General features: G+C 44.7%; 1 protein-coding gene across 1 annotated transcript in view; it reads left to right on the top strand.

The window, feature by feature from the left end:
- Positions 1-20,446, top strand: part of LOC142572156 (neuronal acetylcholine receptor subunit alpha-10-like) — a 185,071-nt gene that overhangs the window by 103,880 nt on the left and 60,745 nt on the right. The window contains exon 2 of the mRNA XM_075681067.1: positions 4,023-4,213. Within this exon, the coding sequence (XP_075537182.1) occupies positions 4,023-4,213 (191 nt within the window). The remainder of the gene's footprint in view (positions 1-4,022; positions 4,214-20,446) is intronic.

Raw genomic sequence — 20,446 nt, 5'->3', positions numbered from 1 at the left:
GGACGGAAGCATGAACCGGCCAGAAATCGAGACAACCAACACACGTTTAGAGTATTGGAGGAAGAAAAAAATAACAGGCATACTTAACTCCTGTTCAGATCTACGTAAAGCGAAGCATTTTTGGTGTAATATGTTCGTGAACCGCGTGCGTGCGTACGTGCGTGCGTGCGTACGTGCGTGCGTGCGTGCGTGCGTGCGTGCGTGCGTGCGTGTGTGTGTGTGTGTGTGTGTGTGTGTGTGTGTGTGTGTGTGTGTGTGTGTGTGTGTGTGTGTGTGTGTGTGTGTGTGTGTGTGTGTGTGTGTGTGTGTGTGTGTGTGTGTGTGTGTGTGTGTGTGTGTGTGTGTGTGTGTGTGTGTGTGTGTGTGTGTGTGTGTGTGTGTGTGTGTGTGTGTGTGTGTGTGTGTGTGTGTGTGTGTGTGTGTGTGTGTGTGTGTGCGTGTAAATGCTAAAAAAGGAGCATGCTTGTTTAACGCTTTATCTGCCTTAATGTGCCTAAATTTCAGTCATCTATACTTTCATTACTACAGACGGCAATAAAAATCTGCAAAATCGCCTAATCCCTGCTAATTGCAGCAGTAACGCCTGTAGAAGTTGCCAAATCGAAGCACGCCAAGCGTCTCAACGCGTTGGATTGGCAGTGAGAAAAGGCATTCTGTCTCTTGTCGATGCATGCTTCCGTGGCTTAATGGTTTAAATGTCAGACTGGTATACTTAAAGGTGCTGTGTTCAAAATCTGCCGTCTGACAGTTTTATTATTATATATTGATGCAATTATTACCGAGATAACGTTAAGGGTCCGTCAGCCGTCAGCATTTCCCGGCAAACATTACGCTTACATAAGCTGCAGCTGTCAAGAAGCGTGAGAAGCAGTTAGAAATCTTCGAATGCTATGGTGTTCTACTATTAAAGGGGAAGCTTAAGCGTCCTCTTAATTTTTATGACGCCATAGTGATGAGCTTGCAAAGTCACAAACCTGTTTTAAAGCAAAAATGACGAAGTTTAGGCAAATTCTTGTAATAACCATCATGCCGGCTGTATATCCCTGCTGAGCAGCTCCCGTAGGCACTAGCGCCGATATTCCCGCTACTAATTATTGCATGAAACTCAATTTTTGATCAGGTAAACTCGTAAACTACTTCTTGGCTGTCCCGTTCCTAGATGGTGCCATCATCCCGTTAAACACATTCGTCGTTAGAAGCCCGATAAATACGAAAAAGTACCTCGATATCGGCAACAAAGCTTCGCTTGAAAAGCAGGTAAGGGATTGATAGTACCGGATCCATTACAGGCATGGGTAGCGGGGCTAGGAACGTATAAAAATTTTAAGCTAGAAAGAAGACATTAAGGATATGTATGCAAAACGCTATACTGAAAAGCATGTATGACATGTCTGATTAACTCAAGCGGGCTACGTGATTGTTTCTCACCACCCCGTTTCAAATGGAATGCCATTAAATTATAATCATCACCTAACGTCTGTAGAGGCTGCCGTAGAAGGCAGCCCATGCGAGATCTCAACGTGCGCTTTGCCTGCTTTTCCGCATGCTGCCGAAGATTTTCACAAGAAACCCAGCGGATTTTTCAGCTTTGCCTCGAGCTGTACCTCGAATATTTTGCAATCTCAACCATATAGTCCTTTGGTAAATTCATTTTTTCCTGCATCTTTCTACATCCTTATCCTGGATCTTGTAGCATCTATAGTCCGTATACCGTTATGTTTAGTAAGTCACCTTTCTAAACAAATCATGTGTGGGTATCACACAGCATTCAGTGTCTGTGAACTGATAGCTTATCGTAGATGGCAGACTTTAATTGATTAATTCCTAGTTTTTTCTTTTCCTCGTTCTTTCTCTCTCCCGCGCACGCGCCGCCCTCGTTCTCGCTCTCTTTTTCTTTTTCATTTTGCTTTTATTTTGCAGTTTGCATTACGGTTATTCAGCTATTGGTGTGGAAATTTTCGCGTTTGTCAATCCACTCTCTAGCGCAGTGATGTTCATGTAACATTTGCTAGTATCTTCCCGTGCGTATTTGTTTCTGTTTTTAGTTTGATGTTGCATACTATTGCACCGTGGGAATAATGGTTTTGTTACGGGATGTTCTTCTTTCTTTTTCTTTTTTTTCTTTTTTTTTCTTTATTGATTGATGCTTGTTTCACCTTGACATAACCGTATTATCCAATGCCTTCCAGAAGGTATACAAGGTGTTTATGAATGCTTATAACATAGACATGCCCTAAGCATACATGCAGAAATTCAACTAATGATGTGTTGCTGGATGTAATAAACATTTTACTCGGTACTGTTTTCAGTTGTGGGGTCCGTGCTTGGGCAGTGCGTACATATAGTAATAAATGAGTGAATAATTGCAAAATTTATCATTTCCTGCTTGGTGCACAATTTCTCGCTCCCTCCAGCCTTGACAAAGTAATGACACGCAAACTCACGCAGCAGAACACAAGAATGTCCTTTAATACCCAATAAAACATTTCTTAAAACTTGCTGCAACTTAGGTGAATCAGCTAATAGTTTGCACCATTTTCGTGACACTTCACCTCCAATATTGGCATTTCCATTGTCATACTTTAAGCTCCTAGCTATCTTTGTCCGTTTGCTGAGAAAACCAACAAGAGTCATAGACAAGCATAAAATTTTGCTTTATGTACTCTTGTACAATAATTTTAATGCATTCCATTTTGAGAGGAAGCATGTCAATAGACGCTACGCTGGTTCTTGCCAGTAAACAAGGTGAAAGATTTCGGAATCATATGGCAAAGTGACCCCAATTACATTTGGTGACTTAATACGACGAAGCGTTACTGTGGCAATTGTGGCAATATAAATAAATAAATTATATGGTGCACGGGCCAAGGACACGATATAAGTTTGAAGCAGGTCGTAATGGAAGCTTCTCGTTCTTTTGACCACCTCGGTTCTCTAACGTGCACTTCAATCTATGTACACGAGCAATTGCAGTATGCTTCACATTATATCACAATGGCGAAATGCCCAAAAAAAGCAAGCATTGACACCAACAGGTGGCTCGTTTAAAGCTTTGAAACCAGCTCAGTAAACGATCAACATACTTAAATCTGCAAATTGTGAAGTACAGTGTGTTTTCTGCCCATGAACAACTCCTGCACATACCGAGTGTTTCAGCGAACAATGTCAAAACATTTTTTTTAAATTGCCTGCGGCAGATAACATTTTCCCAGCTCATGAGCTGGTCTACTCGAAGAGGCGAAAATTACTTGGCCAAAATTGAAATGCATAATCGACCAGTTAACAAAAATTCAACTAATTAAGTTTTTATTAATTACCTTATGGCACATATTGCAATTTACAATTGCAATTAAGTATGATGTTTGTATAACTTTATAGAAGCAGATTAATCATGTTCTTGCCACTAGCTTTACGACAATCGATATTAATATTTTTGCAGACCACATGTGTCGTCCAACACTACGAAAATCACCCGTGAAAAAAGGTTTAAATGTCGCGAAATGACGTGAAAATTCATGACACAGAATCAGCACGCGAAGTCGTCACACTATGTTAATATTCTTCATCTACGCATTTAGAGAACGAAAAGTACCTTTCACGACGACCTACACGAGGACAAATTCATGTAGATGGAGGCGTTACTTTCCGCATCTAGCCACGTCATTTCAACAAAGAGGGAGGTTTTTACATTCGTAACCTACAATTAGTAATACGGGCCGACTGGAAAAACGATTTGCGAATATGAGCCCTCTTCGAGTACAACTGCACTGAGGTCTCTACGCTTGTTCGAAATCTTTCCCGCCGTCGATAAGCGGCTCAGGGACCGAATTCACATTGCCGTTCGGTCAGAAGTGTTCTTCGCCATTGACACGTCGTCGGCCCTAATATCCCGCCCAGCATCAGGATTGGCTGGAACTCTCTTTTATGAAGAATTGAAGCGCAATAGATATTTTTGTGAATATGGGCCACGACGAGCGAATGCGATGGTGTCACTATAATGGCGGCCTTTCCTGTTCCCGCAGTGGCCGAGGCGGACGAGATATGGTTGTCGCCGGGCCGCGAGAACGACTCCTCGTCGCCACCACTGAGCCACGAGAAGCGGCTCATGGACTCGCTGCTGCGCCACTACGACGCCAGCGTGCGGCCCGTCAAAAACTCCTCGGAGCCTGTCATCATCCGGTTGGGCATCACGCTCACGCAGATCTTCGACCTGGTCAGTACACGCACGCCATTACTGGTCCTTAAACTACCGTGTCATTCTACTATTTTTCGTGGTACATTAGCTGAAAGGAATTCTCAAGCTAAACGCCAAGTTCTGTTGGCCATGGTCCCTGGTAGGTTACGTTTAAAGGAACGTTAAATAAAGATATTAACCCGAGTTATATCGATAGATTATTTGTTTATAAGTCTGTCAACCTTTACTGCGTGCCAATACGCTACTTTTTTTTAATGCGTTAGCATTCTTTGGGTTCTTCAAGTACCTTCCGGGGGCTATCTGTCTATATATCTAAGTTTGTATCTAGCCGTTCTCGCGCCTATCTCGGTCCCTGGGTAGTCCGTGGTTGAATAGCTAGCGCATCAGGCTGCTGATGTGGACTGATGTGCCGATGCGCTGTTGTGCCAATGTGTAGACACGTGGCGCTCTTCAACGAACTTCTTTCACGCCAACATAGGTCACCGTAGATGCAAGACTGGGTGAGTACCACTGTTGGAAGAAACTGTTTGCGCTGATTTGGCGAACTGGGCACATGCCACTCGGTCTGTGCTGGTCTTCAAAGAACCTCGTCAATGGCAATTCACTGGGGATGTGCCACAGGGAATGTGCCCCTTTACAATGATGAAAAAGATCCTTTCAATTTCTCTTATTCCGAGCCGAATCGAACCCACGTTGTAAGTGTTCTTCAAGAACAGCAACCCGATGCATTACTAGGCTGCCTCACAACTGCGCCGGATGTGCGTCGCTTTCACCGGCGCGCCATTACCGGCGCACCGCGCATTTCAGAGACCACACGCAGGCTGAACGGCTGAGCGCAGCGGCGCTAAGAGACCCTGAGTGTTCCCAAGGAAGCGCGAAAGAGTAGCCCCACTGAAATACACACCTCGTACATAACTCGTTTTCAACGGTCGCGATACGCTGTGTGGCTATACTTATTCACTGCTAACGCATTACCGTCGACAGTCATCATGAGATAGGTTGTGCCAATATGTTTAAAAGTCAATATTATGTTGACTTTGGGAAGTCTTTCTTGCGTAAAATGTTAGCACTGAAGGTCCCGCTGCTGCTCCTCAATTTCAATCGCCTGCGCCAGAACGGACTAGGTGATGTAATTCTCCCGTCTCTTCCCCCTCGAAACTGTAGTGCCACTCGGACCTTTCGCACTTGGACTTTATCCAGAAAAGCACGGCGGCGGCGACCGCGGAATTGCGCCTGGAGTGCCCATATAATTGTCATCGCAATAAATAAAAAGGGACAACAAGGATGCAATAACAAAGGACAAGTCACCACGCGCCTCGAAATTCGTGCACCAGCTCTTTATGATGTCACTTGCTTAGACAGCGCCTTCTTTGCACTATTGTTAACGTTAGAGTTACCAAAAATAGGTAATACCGTATTGTAACCCAAAGAGTTATCCACCAACTTTGGTAACTTTCCTTGCAGAAATGAAAATCGCGCAAATATTCGTGATATAACTAACATCGCCATGGCGTTGTGAGCGAAGCGATTCCGTCTCAGAATTTCAAACGGTCAATTATTTTTATTTTTATGTTTTTCAATAGTATCTCCGTTTTTAAAAACGCAACTCTTTTCGGCCATTGATAACCTGACAGATGTTCTAAAAGAATAGTGCAACAGTCTTATTTATGTTGAAGCTTTTATTTAGCGTCCGCTTAATGGCATTTCTTGAATAAGTTGGCACTTTGGTCTGTTGTGCCTGCGAAAACAGCCGTGTGCTTAGATTTAGGTGCATGTTAAAGAACCCTAGATAGTCCAAATCTCCGGAGTCCTCCAGTGCGGCGTGCCTCATAACCAGATTATGGTTTCCCATAGGTTTATAACGCACGTCTTGGATATGTTGAAATTTCGGTTGATACGGGCGACTATATTTCCCTTACGTTTGCGAAAATGCTATTATTTGCGCTTTGTTACAATAAGTATATGACAAATTGCCTATAAGAACTTCTTGAAATAAAGAAATCGCAGTGCTTGAGACATATAGTACACACGTACTTTGAATTATTAGCACACCGTACTGTAAACCATAAATATGTGCATATAAGTGAACTCTCGTCAAAGGGAACCTCAAGAGACCAGGTAAATAAGTTCTATTCATAGGAGTTCCATTTGCCGAGAAGTTTAACTTAAGGGGGGACGCAGGGGAATATAATCGCGGTTTTTGGCGAAGAAAAACGCGTTTCGGGATTATAGCCGTTCCAGGGTCTTTTATTCTCTGAGAATGTGCCAATATAATTTTATCCGCATGAGCGCTGTAGAAATGTTCAAAATAAAGTTGTAGTTTTTTCACAAGCAGGTGACTCCGGGCAAATGAGAATATTTCGGTTTCCTGCAGCATCGCCGTGCTCGCTGTTCCCTCGTACTCAGCTGCAGGGGGCAAGGAGGAATACCACGCGCTATCTTATGCCCGCAGTGATAAGAATCACGCACAATGTCAAAAGAAGGAAGTGATCTTCCTTTTTCTTTCTTTAGTGGAACGAGCATCGAGTAACACTCTCATTTCTTGCGCAACACTTTCGGTTCACCCCTGGGAGGACCGGGGAGGAAATTCAAAATAAATCAGAGCAAATAGTAAAAAATAGCACAGTTCAAAAGTCACGGGTTTCATTATGTATATGATATCCGAGCATAAGTTTAGTTACAAGTTGAATTACTGAAGTGCCTGGGATAAATATAATTAATTAGAGATCACTGAGACGATCGGAGACGAAATTCAATATAAAGCAGAAAACTATTTTAAAAATAGTAAAGTACAAAATTCGTGGGCTTCATTATCGATATGATACCAGAGCATAAGTTTCATTACAATAGGAGTTACTGAAGTCTGGAATAATAAAAATTAATTAGGAATCGCTGATTTCCGCTCACCAAAGCACAGAATTGTAGGCTTCAGAGGCCCGCCACGTGAGTACGACTTTGGCGAAATTCCTGGAAACCCGGAAGCAGAAAGCGGAAGTAATGACGTCACTAGTGACGTAACATAGAAGAAAGTGGTATAATATTTATCCGGGTAATTAATGGAAAAGACTTGCCGCCGAGTTTGGTTCGCGCGTTGCGTTCGCCTAAATTTAACCTAAGGAACACCAACGCCGAGGTGCGAATGCCATTAAGAGACACCCAACTCAAAGATTAGGTTCGCCTACCATTTATTCTTTTTTTCAATTGATCCGCAATTTTTACGTGCCACTTCGCTCAGGTCCGATTTCACGCCATTTCTCTTGATGCTGTTAGGATTGGAGTCGGGCATGAATTAGATGGTAGCTGGCCCATGCCGTCATCTAACTTATCCACGCTGAGGACGTTGTTGAAGGGAGGACTGCTTCTCATCGAGACCGAGGAATATGGGTTTATTTACAGTATCTACATCAGGACGTTGCAGTTCACCAGTCTAGCATGACAGCGAGAGAAAGTACCCTGAGCAGCCGCACAACAGCGGTTTATAAACACTCGGTGCTGCCTCGATACCAAAGTGAGGGAAACGTTCGACCAGTCATCGTTAACGAGCCGCCTTTCTGCAGGAGGGACACGCACTATCAGATACGGGACCTTTTCCTGAGCCTGCTTCGAATTCACCAGACCACATCGAATCGCGTCACATCTAATTAAGGAGCGCAGAAGCAGATCTACCTCGTTCCCGAGCCGCAGCACGTCCAAGCAAGTTGGCGTCCCCCACCTCGTGCGCCTTTATGTGGAGCTATTGCAGCACACAGTGAAGCCCTGGAGTCTAGCATGACTGCGAGAGAGAGCACACTGAGCAGTCGCACACTCTGTAAACACTCTGTCCTCCCTATATAAGCACTCTGTCCTCCCTAGATCCCTAGGTGAGGGGAAAACGTTCGACCAGTCATCGTAGCCGAGCCGCCTTTTAGCGCGAGGGCTTACACACACACGCACTTCCGCATAGGCTTCACGGTCAACACCGAGACCAGAAGGGCTTCGCAGAACCGAGCCTTACGTCTGGAAAGGTGCGTGGGACGGCGCCGCCAAATACGTTCTCTCGGGGACTCCCCCGCTCACGGCAGACCAGGTCGGCGGTGGCGAGTTCAGTAACAAAGCCTGGTTCGTCCACCTCATTCGGCATTCCCGCGACGGCGAGTCGCTGATGCGGCGTAATCTTAGTAGACTTAGGGGCGCCGTTCGGCTAGAGGATGGCGGTGGCTTCCCAGAAAATTTCAACGCCGCTGCCGCAACTGGCTGGCAAAACTTTGCATGTCGGCACCTCAGCAGGCCGTTCTTAACAGTTCTCATTTCGGTCGAACCGAAGCTACGCTTTCGGAGACTTTGTTTAGGTTTCCTAGACAGGGGTTATGCAATCGCCACGCAATTTTTTCTGGCTGTGCTTGGAAGCACCAGCACCAGGCAGTGCCTGTCACGGGCAAAAGCCAGGGAAATTTACACCTCAAAAGTGTCTCGAAAAAAAATAAAGCTTGCAGCATCTTGTTTTTATTCCCTAGTGAAATGGCAAAACCCACTCTGAGGAATTGACCATGAATCGAGCGGATTGCCACAGAACAAAGGCGAATTGAAGACGAACGCCCTGCGTAGGATGCAGTAGAGCTTTAGTTACGATAGATGTAATTTGCATGGGATGACACACTTCAAAACATATTGAACCGTTTTTCTCTGTTCTTTACACTAAAGTTCATTGTTAAAATTTGGCATCTGACCTTATCATCCAGAGCACATCTCCAATTTTTATCAAAATCAAGTAAGCTATACAAAAGTTCGCTTTCGCGAGCAATGTACCCTCTTAAGAGCACACAAGATGCATTTTTTGAAAGGGTCAGATACGTTATTCAGCGGCTGGTAATAGGCATAGGAGACCTGATCACAAAGTTTCTTTTTATAATGTTTACACTTGTTCGCGGTCAGTGATTAGAGCTTGCAGCACAAAACATAATAACGAAAAGAAGAAAGAGTCGTCAACTAGAAAAATTACCGTTTTAGTGAAATAACCACTCTCAAAATCATGGACATAGCTTTGATGTTTGTGTCCAGCGTGCATTTCTTTCGTGGCCGTTCCTGCGCCGCCATCAGAAACGCCAAGAAAATTCACAGCTCAGCAACAGCGGCAGAAAAAACTTCATTTTGGGTAATATTCTTTGTTTCATTTTACCACAGTTGTATAGAATGCGGTTCCGTGTAACATTTAATTTGTTTTTTCATTGGCCTAATGCAAATCTAACCAATCCTAAGGTGGTTGTTCAGTTTAAGCGGCAAATCTGGTAGGGTGATTTCCATTTACCGAGATTCTACTGCATGTCACCTTCAGCAGGGCCTAGGTCCAATATGGCATTGCGCATTCGTAGGATGAGGAACACACAACATATACCTAATAATTCTAATCGTGTGCTTTCTATCTGTGTTTTGTGTAGTGTTTATCGTCGACGTGGAATAGTTTTCTCGTAAAACCATGCAAAATTTTCTAGGAACACATATATCATTTCAGAATGACAATCTGACAACGTCGATGGGCCACTCCCTGCTACGGTCTTATAATGGCCACATTGAAGAATTTAAACAGAAGATTGTACAACTAATTACATGCATACAAAAAACAGGGACATCAATATGGAAGGCAGGAAAGGTAAGGAATGAGTCTCAGAAGATATAAATATGCATGAAAGGGCGCTCAAGAAGTCATTTTAGGTCAAAAAGCGCACAACCATTTGCTTACCAACCAAAGCTGGCGCTGTCATCAGCTAGTACAACCACAGCTTTGTTTCATGTATTTATGCGTCAAGAGGGCGAACTCTAGTTGTCTTTGTTGTGTGCGTCGCTCAGTAGCCTGGTGTCCAAAGATTATAGCTCCCTTAGTGGGGGCCGTCCGAACGAGGCAGAGTATAATCATCAATGGTGAGCTGCAACATACGGTTACTCGGCTGCTTGATGCCGACATGCTCGCAGTAGCAGAGTTCCTGATTTATCAGACCCTTACGAGGGCGCAGAGATATTATCAAAACTCCAAAGGGGCGTATCGCCAATGACCTAATTACGTTAACTGAAGATGCGGCGGGGAATGTGGTAAAGGCACTAATTCTAGTGCAGTTGGATACGCCGCCCACTGGAAGCCAGCGGTGCCGTAAAAGCGTGGCGTAATCTCTTCTCCGTCCCTGTGGACAACACCAGCCAGATGAAGCTGTAGCGCTGCCGTTGGCCATTAGACGCCGCGTCGACTAGCGGCCGCGATTGTGTTCGGCTTTCCCCCGTCATCCCTTATGGAAAAAGCAGGTCGTTTGCAAGGACAGGATGCCCCGTGTGGCGCAGTACCAAATGGCCACATGCCAGCCGGCTGTTTCGACACAAGTCCGTCTCGCTCGTTAATCTTGCAATTCTGTGCATGATATAATAAATCTTACGAACGTACTCTAGAGGGAAAGCTTCCCGTGAACAGTCTGGGAGCCTGTTTCATAACACTGAGCAAAGTACGGCGCAGGGAGAACAGTATTCCCCGGTGATTCATAGTGTTCTGCTTGTTAGTGTCTTGGTGGACACATGCGGCAGCTGACACAGCTTACGAACTTATATCGAATAGCTGAGCAATTTATTAGCGTTGGTGGAGTATTTGAGGCTACCGTGAGTGGCGATCAAAGGCATTAACTCCGCTTAATGATGCTCGGCGTGCTCAGTGCCTGCCCATACTTGCCTCCACTTGAGCCTTAAGAAAATGGAAAGCTTAGTAGTCGTGAAGACAAATATTTAAAGAAGAGTTGAATAACAGCGATCTCTTTTTTCTGGAATTGACCAGAAGAGATTATGAGTTCATAAAACCGAGGGATTAAACGAGACCTTGCCCGTAGTGCACGACCAAATGTGCAGGCTTATTAATAGGTTTCCTACGTTCGCTGCTGCGTATGTAAAAAGGGCTTGAATGAATACGTGAATGTAGAGTTAGTGTTGAAAAGTAGCTAAGCACTGAGCGCTACTTTCGAATTCGTGCATATGTAAACAAGCGCACTGCTTTCACAGTAATGGTCAAACAACCAACCCGGTCAATATTTCCAAAGCAAGTGAATGTAAATGCATCTTACAAATTTATTTCTGTGGCCTAAGCGCTCGGGCCGGCGTCAGCTCTAACTAAAATCCAAGGATTCTGTTTTCTTTGATGTGACAGTTGAGGATTTCAAGTGCGGTGGCGCGCTAGGACGCTTTGTTCTCTATGACCAAGTGCTTCAGGCAAAATTTAGGAGCTCGATCTTGATATCAAGCTTCTGAAAGGCGCTTTCGCAGCTTCCAGGCTCTGTAAAGTTCTTTGCTGTGCAACTACACATGCACAGACGACTAATAGTAATGACGTCGAATAAAACAGGCAATCTTTATAGAGCTGCAAAATGAACGGAAAAAAAAGGAAGAAGGTATATTGAGGGCAAATTCGGAGAGGTTGCCAATTGCAAATATATTATGTGATCGCGACTGATTCATCAATGAGTAAGGCGAAAGCGGGTGTAGGTATTTTCGCCGAGTCCCTATCCTGGCCATATGCATTACGACTTCCATATTGCACACCCATTTTTTCTGGCTGAACTATCAGCCGTTATCCTAGCTCTTCGAAAACTTCCTTCAAATTATTCAATAGCGGTTATAGTGACTGATCCACTGTCAGTGTGCACACCACTCACTTCATCTTGAGACACCACTGTAGACCGTACATTTAAATCGTTAATCCTCTCAAACTTAAGCCTGGTGCGTATGGCATGGGTACCAGGCCATCGTGGTATATTCTTAAATGAAATGGCAGACACACTTGCGCGAATGTCTCTTCATGGATCAGCTATGTCCGTTATGGCTTATTCGGCTTATCTCACTGCGGCTAGGTTTAGAAAAATTTCTCTTTTCCAAGATTCTACAAAACTGAAAATTGAAACGTCGGAATTTAATCATTTCTCCTTTTCATGGGACAATAAATGGTGTCCCCCACGCAAATGAGAAACCTCCATAATAAATTACTATGCCGCATCCAACCATTAAATTTTTACCTATACAGAGGTCTCTGGCACCGTCTCCTCTGTGTCCTACCTGCCAGGAACCCGAAAGCACTGATCACTTTCTGATAGCATGCCATCGCTTTAGAAATCAGAGGAGGAAATCAGAATTTTCATTCCGAAAATTGAGTATTCCTTTAACTACTCAAAATATCCTCTTTTTTGGGGCGTCATCAATGGGCTTTAGCCACAGGAACATCTGCGTGGCTATTTGCGACTATCTCTGTGACACAAGAAGGCTACCATGTTAATGCTTAAATCAATTATTGTATGGATCATTAAATCACTGACTGTGCGTTCGAAATTATTCTAACACCACCCAAAAAGAAACACAAAATTTAGTTTTTATATATAAAACAAACAATATTATGTCTCTATCTGCCACATAAACCTACTTCTTACTTAATATGAACGTTATACTTCACTCTCATTTACTTTTCCGTTTAGGCTTTCCTCTCTCGCTTTTCCTTTAACCTTTAGTCGCCGGCTTCTTGGTCAATCCCCCGTAGTGGGTAAGCGCCACGAGTGAGGAACAAGCAAGCAAGAAAGCAAGACAGGAGAAGCAGAGCCTCTGACCTGCTATCCCACATTGGAGTATAGGGGAAGAGGGAGAAGGGGATAGACTAGTACGAGAAGTAATGATATAAAAATACAGTTAAAGCACCTGCTGTCCGATCAGTTTGATTTGAGCTCGACAGCGCAAGAAAACGCACAAGGGCTTAGACAGAGGCTAAGGCAAGCTTACATGACGGCCAACGTCATATTTACTGACATACCAACACAGGGACGAGCTTGCTTGAACGAACAGATTGAATGTTTTGTACGGCCTCGAATCGGGGCTATGGCAGTGTTGTTATATTTGACTGCGTCCCCGGCACGAACCGGCTGTACGGCAGGGTGAACAATTGTGCCGAACAAAGTGTTAGCTTGACGCACAAGTGAAAGCGACTGGACGTAGTCCCGAGTAAATCTTCCGTCTGCGCCGACATCCCAGCGAATTGCCATGTTCGTGCCTACCAGGGGAGACTAACCTAATCACCTTATTCCGTTATTTTTCTTCCTCTTTTCTTAGAAAATACGTAGAAGATACGAGGGACAGCGAAAGACGCCTTGAAGAACGATGCCGCCAGCCGTGTACATATACCGCCGTCTCGCCGGCTGGCGCGTCTATACTGTCTGTCCTGGCAGCGATTCCCCCAAAGCGTCGCTTTGTCGAAGAGAGCTTCATGTTTGGGGCGCTGCTACGGTAACGCTAATGTACGTGCGCTTCGTTTTTTTTTTATTTTGTACTTATTTCTCGAACAGGAAGCGAAGCATCACGTCCCGACCCACCAACATAGCCAAGATGCAAATATGTATCCGATAACCTCAATTTGCCAGTTGCGAGTTATTTCTCACGTTTTCAATTGTTTCCAATGGATGTGGCACATTCAGAGAAGCTTGCGCGAAAGTTCTGGTGGTCTGAATTTAACTATGGCGTCGTTTATACAAGATGACGTTAATTCGTGTGATCTTTTGTAGAAGTGAATGCACCCTCAGCACACACTCTTCAATGTATACTTCCGACCATTAGTATGTTTAAAATGTTACTGGTATTAAAGCTTCACACATTCCTACAAGCAGCGCTTTATTTGATCCTGGTAAATCCTAGTGATCCTAGATAGTCTAGTCCTTTATATTCCTCTTCTTTATGTAGGAACTTTTACAGGTAATTTGATAGAGGAATGCTCGCAATTTTTCATCAGTTCATGCACGGAAGATGCAAACGCTACCTTAGCGATTGCCCGTAAAGACGATGCACACGTAACATTCCTTCGGACAAGTGCTAGTACGAACGACAACTACATACTTCAACCTTCTTATGTGTTCGCACGTGTGTTTCGCTAACCCTGATGGTGTGGCACGCTCTCTCTCTTCTTCTACCTTTTCTTCTCCCTTGTTTCTCTCCCCTAGTGCAATGTAGCAAGCCATATATTTCCATCTATAGTTAACCTCCTTGCATTTTCTTTATTTCTCTCCATGTCTCTGGCGCAATTGCCATTATTGCAGATATTAATAATATCATAACCTACGTGGCCTTAGAGATGCGCCGAACATATTAACCTGCTGACACCGTAGTTCTGAGGCAGATGAAAACCATCCGCAGATAACGACATCGTGTGTGTCTCCGAGGACATGCTAACTCAGATGCCGGCTTTCCGGTGTAGCGCAACAAGCTTGCTTACTAGATCTCAGGCCGCTGGTTATGATCGCAACAGGATAAGCATGCCCATTTCCTGCGGCCGATTCCCACAAAGCTCTACAGGTTTTCTCTTCGTCAGCGACCTTGCTCGTCCGGCATCGAGAGTCTTTCAGCGTGCACATCTCCGCTTCCCCAGTTTTGTCTTTATAAGTATCGTGTAGTATGGTAGCTGAGCCCACATATCTTACATATCATTGCACAGATTACAACGTGATTGGTGACGGGTGCAAAGAAAAGGGATATTGGCAGTTTCTGGATCACCTGAATGCCCTGAAGAGCTGTCTATGTTACAAGTGCAACAGTAAATTTTTATTGTGATTAACTCCTGCCGGAGTGTAGCTGCATGGTGGGTTAATTACGTAATTACGTGGTCAAGGAGTGGCCCGTCTGGCGTTTCTATGTAACCATAATAAAATTCACGGAGCTGATAAAAAAATTTAAAGTCTACTGTTCCATTATTCAGTCCATTAGCAAAACTTACACATTGGAATCCCTTCATTGTAAAAATAATTTGGCAGAATGCTCAATTCTATTAGGAACTTACTGCTTCTAGATACGCTTTCATCTGAAATTTTTACATAGCCACCAACAAAATCTTGCATGTAAAGACTGTCTGCTGCCTGCTAATATGTCAATGAGTGGCGCTTTCAAACTTCTAGTTGCATGATGTAGGCTGAGCGAGAACCCTAGCTTTGGGGGGCGCTTCCTGTCATGTGTGTTTTCATCATTTCAGGATTGTTCTTAAAGCGAAGCTTTCTTTGCCTCTTCCTTCGACTTTTCCGCTGCTACTGCTGGCTTTGACGCCGCGTCGGGAAGTGGTTCAGAACATGTATATACAAGGAAAGAGCGTGGAAGAGATGAAAGGCGACGCGAGAAACTCGTTTGGACCTTTCCATTGCGTCGCATCTGCGCAATGACTGGTGACCACATGACCACTGTAATTATCCGTAGTCCCCCTCAAAATCATTGCGTAAACTGCAGCGCTTACCTTTTTGCTAATGTGCAAGTCCAGAGAGGCGGTAGATAGAATGCTGGACAGGAGAAGGGAGAGGAGGCAGAGAATTGGTAGAGGCGTTGGTAGAACCGACGCAGTCCCGAAACCAGTGAATAACGGTATTGCCACTCTTCACTCGCTGGTCCAATACAAAATAAAGGGGGAGGGAGGCATGGGAGGCGTGGAAGGCGAGAGAGGGAAAAGGTGACGTGAGAAGGCAAAGAAACGCTACTACTATGGATACCACAGAGGTTGCGGGTAAAGGGAAGGTACGGTACGATACGTTTCTGCTATTTCTGAAAATACTGTGCAAACTTGTGAAGAAGACAACCGACGCAGAGTGTGCAGATACATAGCCACATTCAAGCACCGTAGGGTCTAGGCGACAACACTGAAGCGATCGCACGTCAAATCAACACTCGTGTGCCCACCGTGGCAGCATTGCAGCTATGGCATTGCTCGAGGTCGCGGGTTCGATCCCAACCATGGCAGCCGCATTACTACGGGTGCGAAATACAATAACGCTAGTACACTTTGATTTAGATGCAGGGTGAAGAACACCGGGATGTCAAAATTAACCCGTAATCCGCCACTTCGGCGTGCCTTATAGTCCAATTGTGGTTTTAGCACTTGCTGCCCCGAATTCAATTACAGTTTAACACTTCTGCCACGATGCGATGAGCTATGTAAGTCAATCACAATGCTCAGCAGCACTTTCAAGTCTTATAAAATATGGCTCACAACAATTCCTTAAGCAGACACCTCTCCCTGTGTATTTTGTGGACTACGCTGGCGAACAGCATTTTGTTAACGCATGGCAACGTTTAACATCAACTCACCACTCTCGTGTTGGACTAAAACGCTGAAGAAATTAAACATCCGCCATCAAAATCACCGCGAATTATCGTCAATCAAAGCAAACAGCACAGAGGTATTGCTTACATCAATTGTCACAGTGCCTGAGATCGCCACAATATTTTTTTTCTTGTTGTTCGCCGTAAGGTAAACGTGAAGTCTGCTCTCTTTTCTCTTGCTTTCCCTGTAATAAACATTTCATAGATTTGTCTTTCTTAAACAAAGTCTAATCTACATACTAGCAATATCAATAAATTTACTTCATGTATTCTAACTTGTAGCCTAGCTTCAACACGTACTATACGTTACTTGCATTTTCTTTATATGGTAAGCTATCCCACTATAACATGCTGTAGCGCATACGTACTGCACATCAAAGCCACCTGCATCGTCATACATCCCTCTCTACAGGAAACGCCTCCCGGATTCTCCAAGACATTTCAAATAAATAAGTAAACAAAAGCTTCTCCCTAGCACACGAGTTCAAGCAACACTCTCATTGCAACAAGTGCAAACAATCCGAAGCTCCGCAAATGTAGGCCAGCTTTGAAGTGTTGTGTGTCGTCAGACGAGTACACAGACTATGCTGGCCCTTTTCGAGCTCCACTCGCGGTTTTTCGCTAGCGCGTGTCAGGCGCCTTCAGTAATTGAAGGCACCCACTTCGTCGTCGTCTTGTCGCTTTGTTGGCAACAACCATGGTCACAGCGAGATACTCAGGAAGCCTCGAAGAACCTCTGGTATCTTTACGACCGCTGTCTAACAGCAGACAGAAGAGCGAGATCGCAGAAAGGGGTGGTGCAGACGCTGCAGTGGGCGGCTAAGTTGTCGGCTGGGGCTTCTGGGGCAAGCATGTGGGCATTCACCATCAAGCTGGCAAACAAACAAGTAGCAAGATTAGTCGGGCCCTCTTAAGCAAATGCTCACGCGTGCACACGCACGCACGCACACGCACACGTACACACACATACACACACGCAAGCGTATACGTAAAGTGAAAGATATCAGGCAGTGCTTGTATGGTCCGTGAAATTAACGAACTGTGCGCGTGTGCGCAACGAGTTTTTCTACTCAGTAATTAGATCCGAGTCCCAACAAGCGTGGCTTAACGTAAAGAAGAAGCGCACAAGGTACAGCGAAGAAAGGGAAAAAAATCTTGAAGAGAAAAGCAGAGACGAAGGGGAAATCAAAAGCGGCGTCGACAGGGAAGAGGCGGGCGTGCTGTATGGCGTCGGCGCCAAGGCGTGGTACGCCCCCGTAAGCGCGCGCACGGAGTGGGGCGCAGAGTAACGGTTGAGCGATCCCGTGCAATCTGGGTTATTACCCGGACCCGCTCGGCTTTGCCAGGGCCAGCGTGCGACGACGCGCCACGGTGCGCAGCGCATCCTCCCCCGTCATCCCCGTCTCGTGTCGTCCTTTGCTCTCCAAGAAGTCGATGCCGCTTTCGTGTGCAGCCGCCAACCCTGGTGGCACTCCCGCTCAAGTCTCGTTCGCACAACGCCGCTCAAGGACTTGCCGGGGTGATTCGAGTAGTGTCGACCACGCAAGTTGCAATTGGTTTCGTTTGTCTCTGCTGATGGCGCGTACCCACTGCGTAAAGAATTGGCCAAACGCCGGATGGCATTGACAAAGTCTTTTAGTTCGTGATAAAGACAACTGAATTTTTTTGGTTGAGAATGAAAGTAATGAAAAACGACGTAATGGTCCTATAAACTTACAGAGAACATTGTCTTGAATTAGGTGGAAATTTCTGCACAGCTGAGAGAGCGTCCTTATACATCATAATGAAACCTCTAGAGAATATAATGTACGGAGTAGAAACATTTTCTTCGATTTCAACATGTATTTCTTCTTCTCGTCTATAACATTATCATTATTATTCGTAGTGGTATACTTAGTAAATTTGAATGAAACTCTGTAGTTTTACGTGCCGAAATCACGATTTGGTTATGAGGCACGCCGTAGTTGGGGGATTCCGGATTAATTCGACCTTCGGAGGATCTTTAATGTGCCCCCAATGCCTGGGACACAGGCGCTTTTGCACTTCGCCTCATTCGAAATGAGGCCGCCGCGGCCGGCATTCGATCCAATGACCTCGTGCTTAGCAGCGCAACACATTGGCCGCTAAGCCACCATGGTGGGTTTAGTAGTATTAATACTAGTTGTAGTAGAATAATAATAATGATAATGATAATAATAATAATAATAATTAGTAGTAGTAGTTGTAGTAGTAGTAGTAGTAGTAGTAGTAGTAGTAGTAGTAGTAGTAGTAGTAGTAGTAGTAGTGCCTGCTAAAAAGAAGATATCATCTCAGTGGCTCAGTGGCCATGACTTCCTACTTCTGAGCACGAGGGCATGATTTCGCTTCCCGGCGATGTCGGCCACATTATCACAGGGGCGGAATGCAGAAACTCTCTTGTGAGTGCATTTAGGCGTTTAGGTGCACGTTTAGGTTTAGGTTTAGGCACGGGGCACTTCACCACAGCGTTTCTCATAGCCCGAATGTTTCTTCGAGACGTTAAACACATTCTAAGCAGGCACAAATACAAAATGAAACGCTTACTGAAAGGGAGGAAACTGAGCTGGGTTGGCACTCAGCCCGTGGAAAAGGTGAAATGGGAGGACAAAGGATAAAGAACGCATAGAAAGTAAAGGGAAGCACATCAGCCCGCACATTCGCTGTACAACTGATAAGCCATTTGCGAGCACTCTGCTCAGGCAACGTGCAGCTGTACAGTACGCAATAACAGCGATGAAGCCCGAGGAAATATCTAACTGACGGAAGTAATCTCGAAAAGATCGCGTCGTTGACTAAAGCGTTTTCGATGTCCAGTACAGCTTGACTCAGGGTGAGAAATAGCTGTTGCAAATCTAGAAGTCCTACCAAAAATATATTTGCGGCAATCCCGGAAGATCCAGATGCTTTACAGATATGGTCATTTGCCCCTTTGCTTTATTGAGTTTTCCATGACGTTAAAGTGTTGACAGTCTCCTTCGTTTCACATTTCCATTGCCCTATTTCTCTTACTCCCAGAGTAGGGCAGCAAACTCGACGCACGTCTGGTTTACCTCCTTACATTTGCTCTTGTTGCTCTCTCTCTCTCTCTCTCTCTTTCTCTCTCTCTCTCTCTCTCTCTCTCCACGAGTTCGAACGCAACTGGCCAGTGTACAGCGACATGGCGAATTACGTGCCAAAATATTTTGAAATTTCCAATGACACAGGTTCGAAAAACGGGGACGGCTGCAGCTTTATCTGTGATTTTCAATCTTGCCTTGAACTGTTTTAAAGCCGGTAGTACTTCATAATTATTTTTTCCTTTGATCGCTTTCCTATAATCAAAATAATTTCAACAGGAAGTGTTCGTACTAGCTTTGGATTCTTACTGTATGCCACTAATGTGGTCCCCATGAAAAATCTAATTGTTTATGGACATTGTCCTAAATACGTCATCACATCATCAAAAAAGAAAAAACTTCTGAACAGATTTTTTTATTGTTGTTGACGATGATGCGTTTTAAATTGACATTAAAGTCTCATAGATGCTTCCCTTGAAGCGGACAGTAGTGCGACCACCCGGAAAAGTGTGCGTGGTATTGTGCTCCAGCGTAAATTCGATAGGAGTGAGAAAGTTTCCATGGCCTTTTAGCTGTTCTATTTGTGCATTGTGGGAGCCCTATCAAAAATCTCCCATCTATAGTAGATCAAAAAGACACTTTGTCAAGAACTCGGAGTGAACAGGCACCCTCTGCAAAAGTTCATGAAATTGGTACAAATATGAAAAAATACAGTAAAATTCCGACAAAGTAAAGAAAACCGATGCATCTGGCAGTTTCCAAACGCGACCCAAATAGCGGGACATCAACTTTTATCGTATCAACCTCTCTTTTCTTTTCTTGTTTTTTCAGCCCCGCGTACCCACGACAAGATTGAGTGGGCGCCTGTTTTCATCCCATCTCTGTGGCGATCGTTAATGTCAGGACCCCTAAATGCCTCGCATAACTATGGGGTCTGCGTGCATTCAAGAGCCCGGGATAATCAATGGGCGCTGCTTATCTTGGGAGCAGTGGTTAGGAAGGGCGACAAGTTAGCGGGGTGTATACATCTCGCTTCCGTGTTTTATTTTTTTCATTGCCCGCTTCC

The sequence above is a fragment of the Dermacentor variabilis genome, chromosome 2 (genome assembly GCF_050947875.1).
Source record: "Dermacentor variabilis isolate Ectoservices chromosome 2, ASM5094787v1, whole genome shotgun sequence".
Lineage (NCBI taxonomy): Eukaryota > Metazoa > Arthropoda > Arachnida > Ixodida > Ixodidae > Dermacentor > Dermacentor variabilis.
This window is presented reverse-complemented; position numbering and strand designations above follow the sequence as displayed.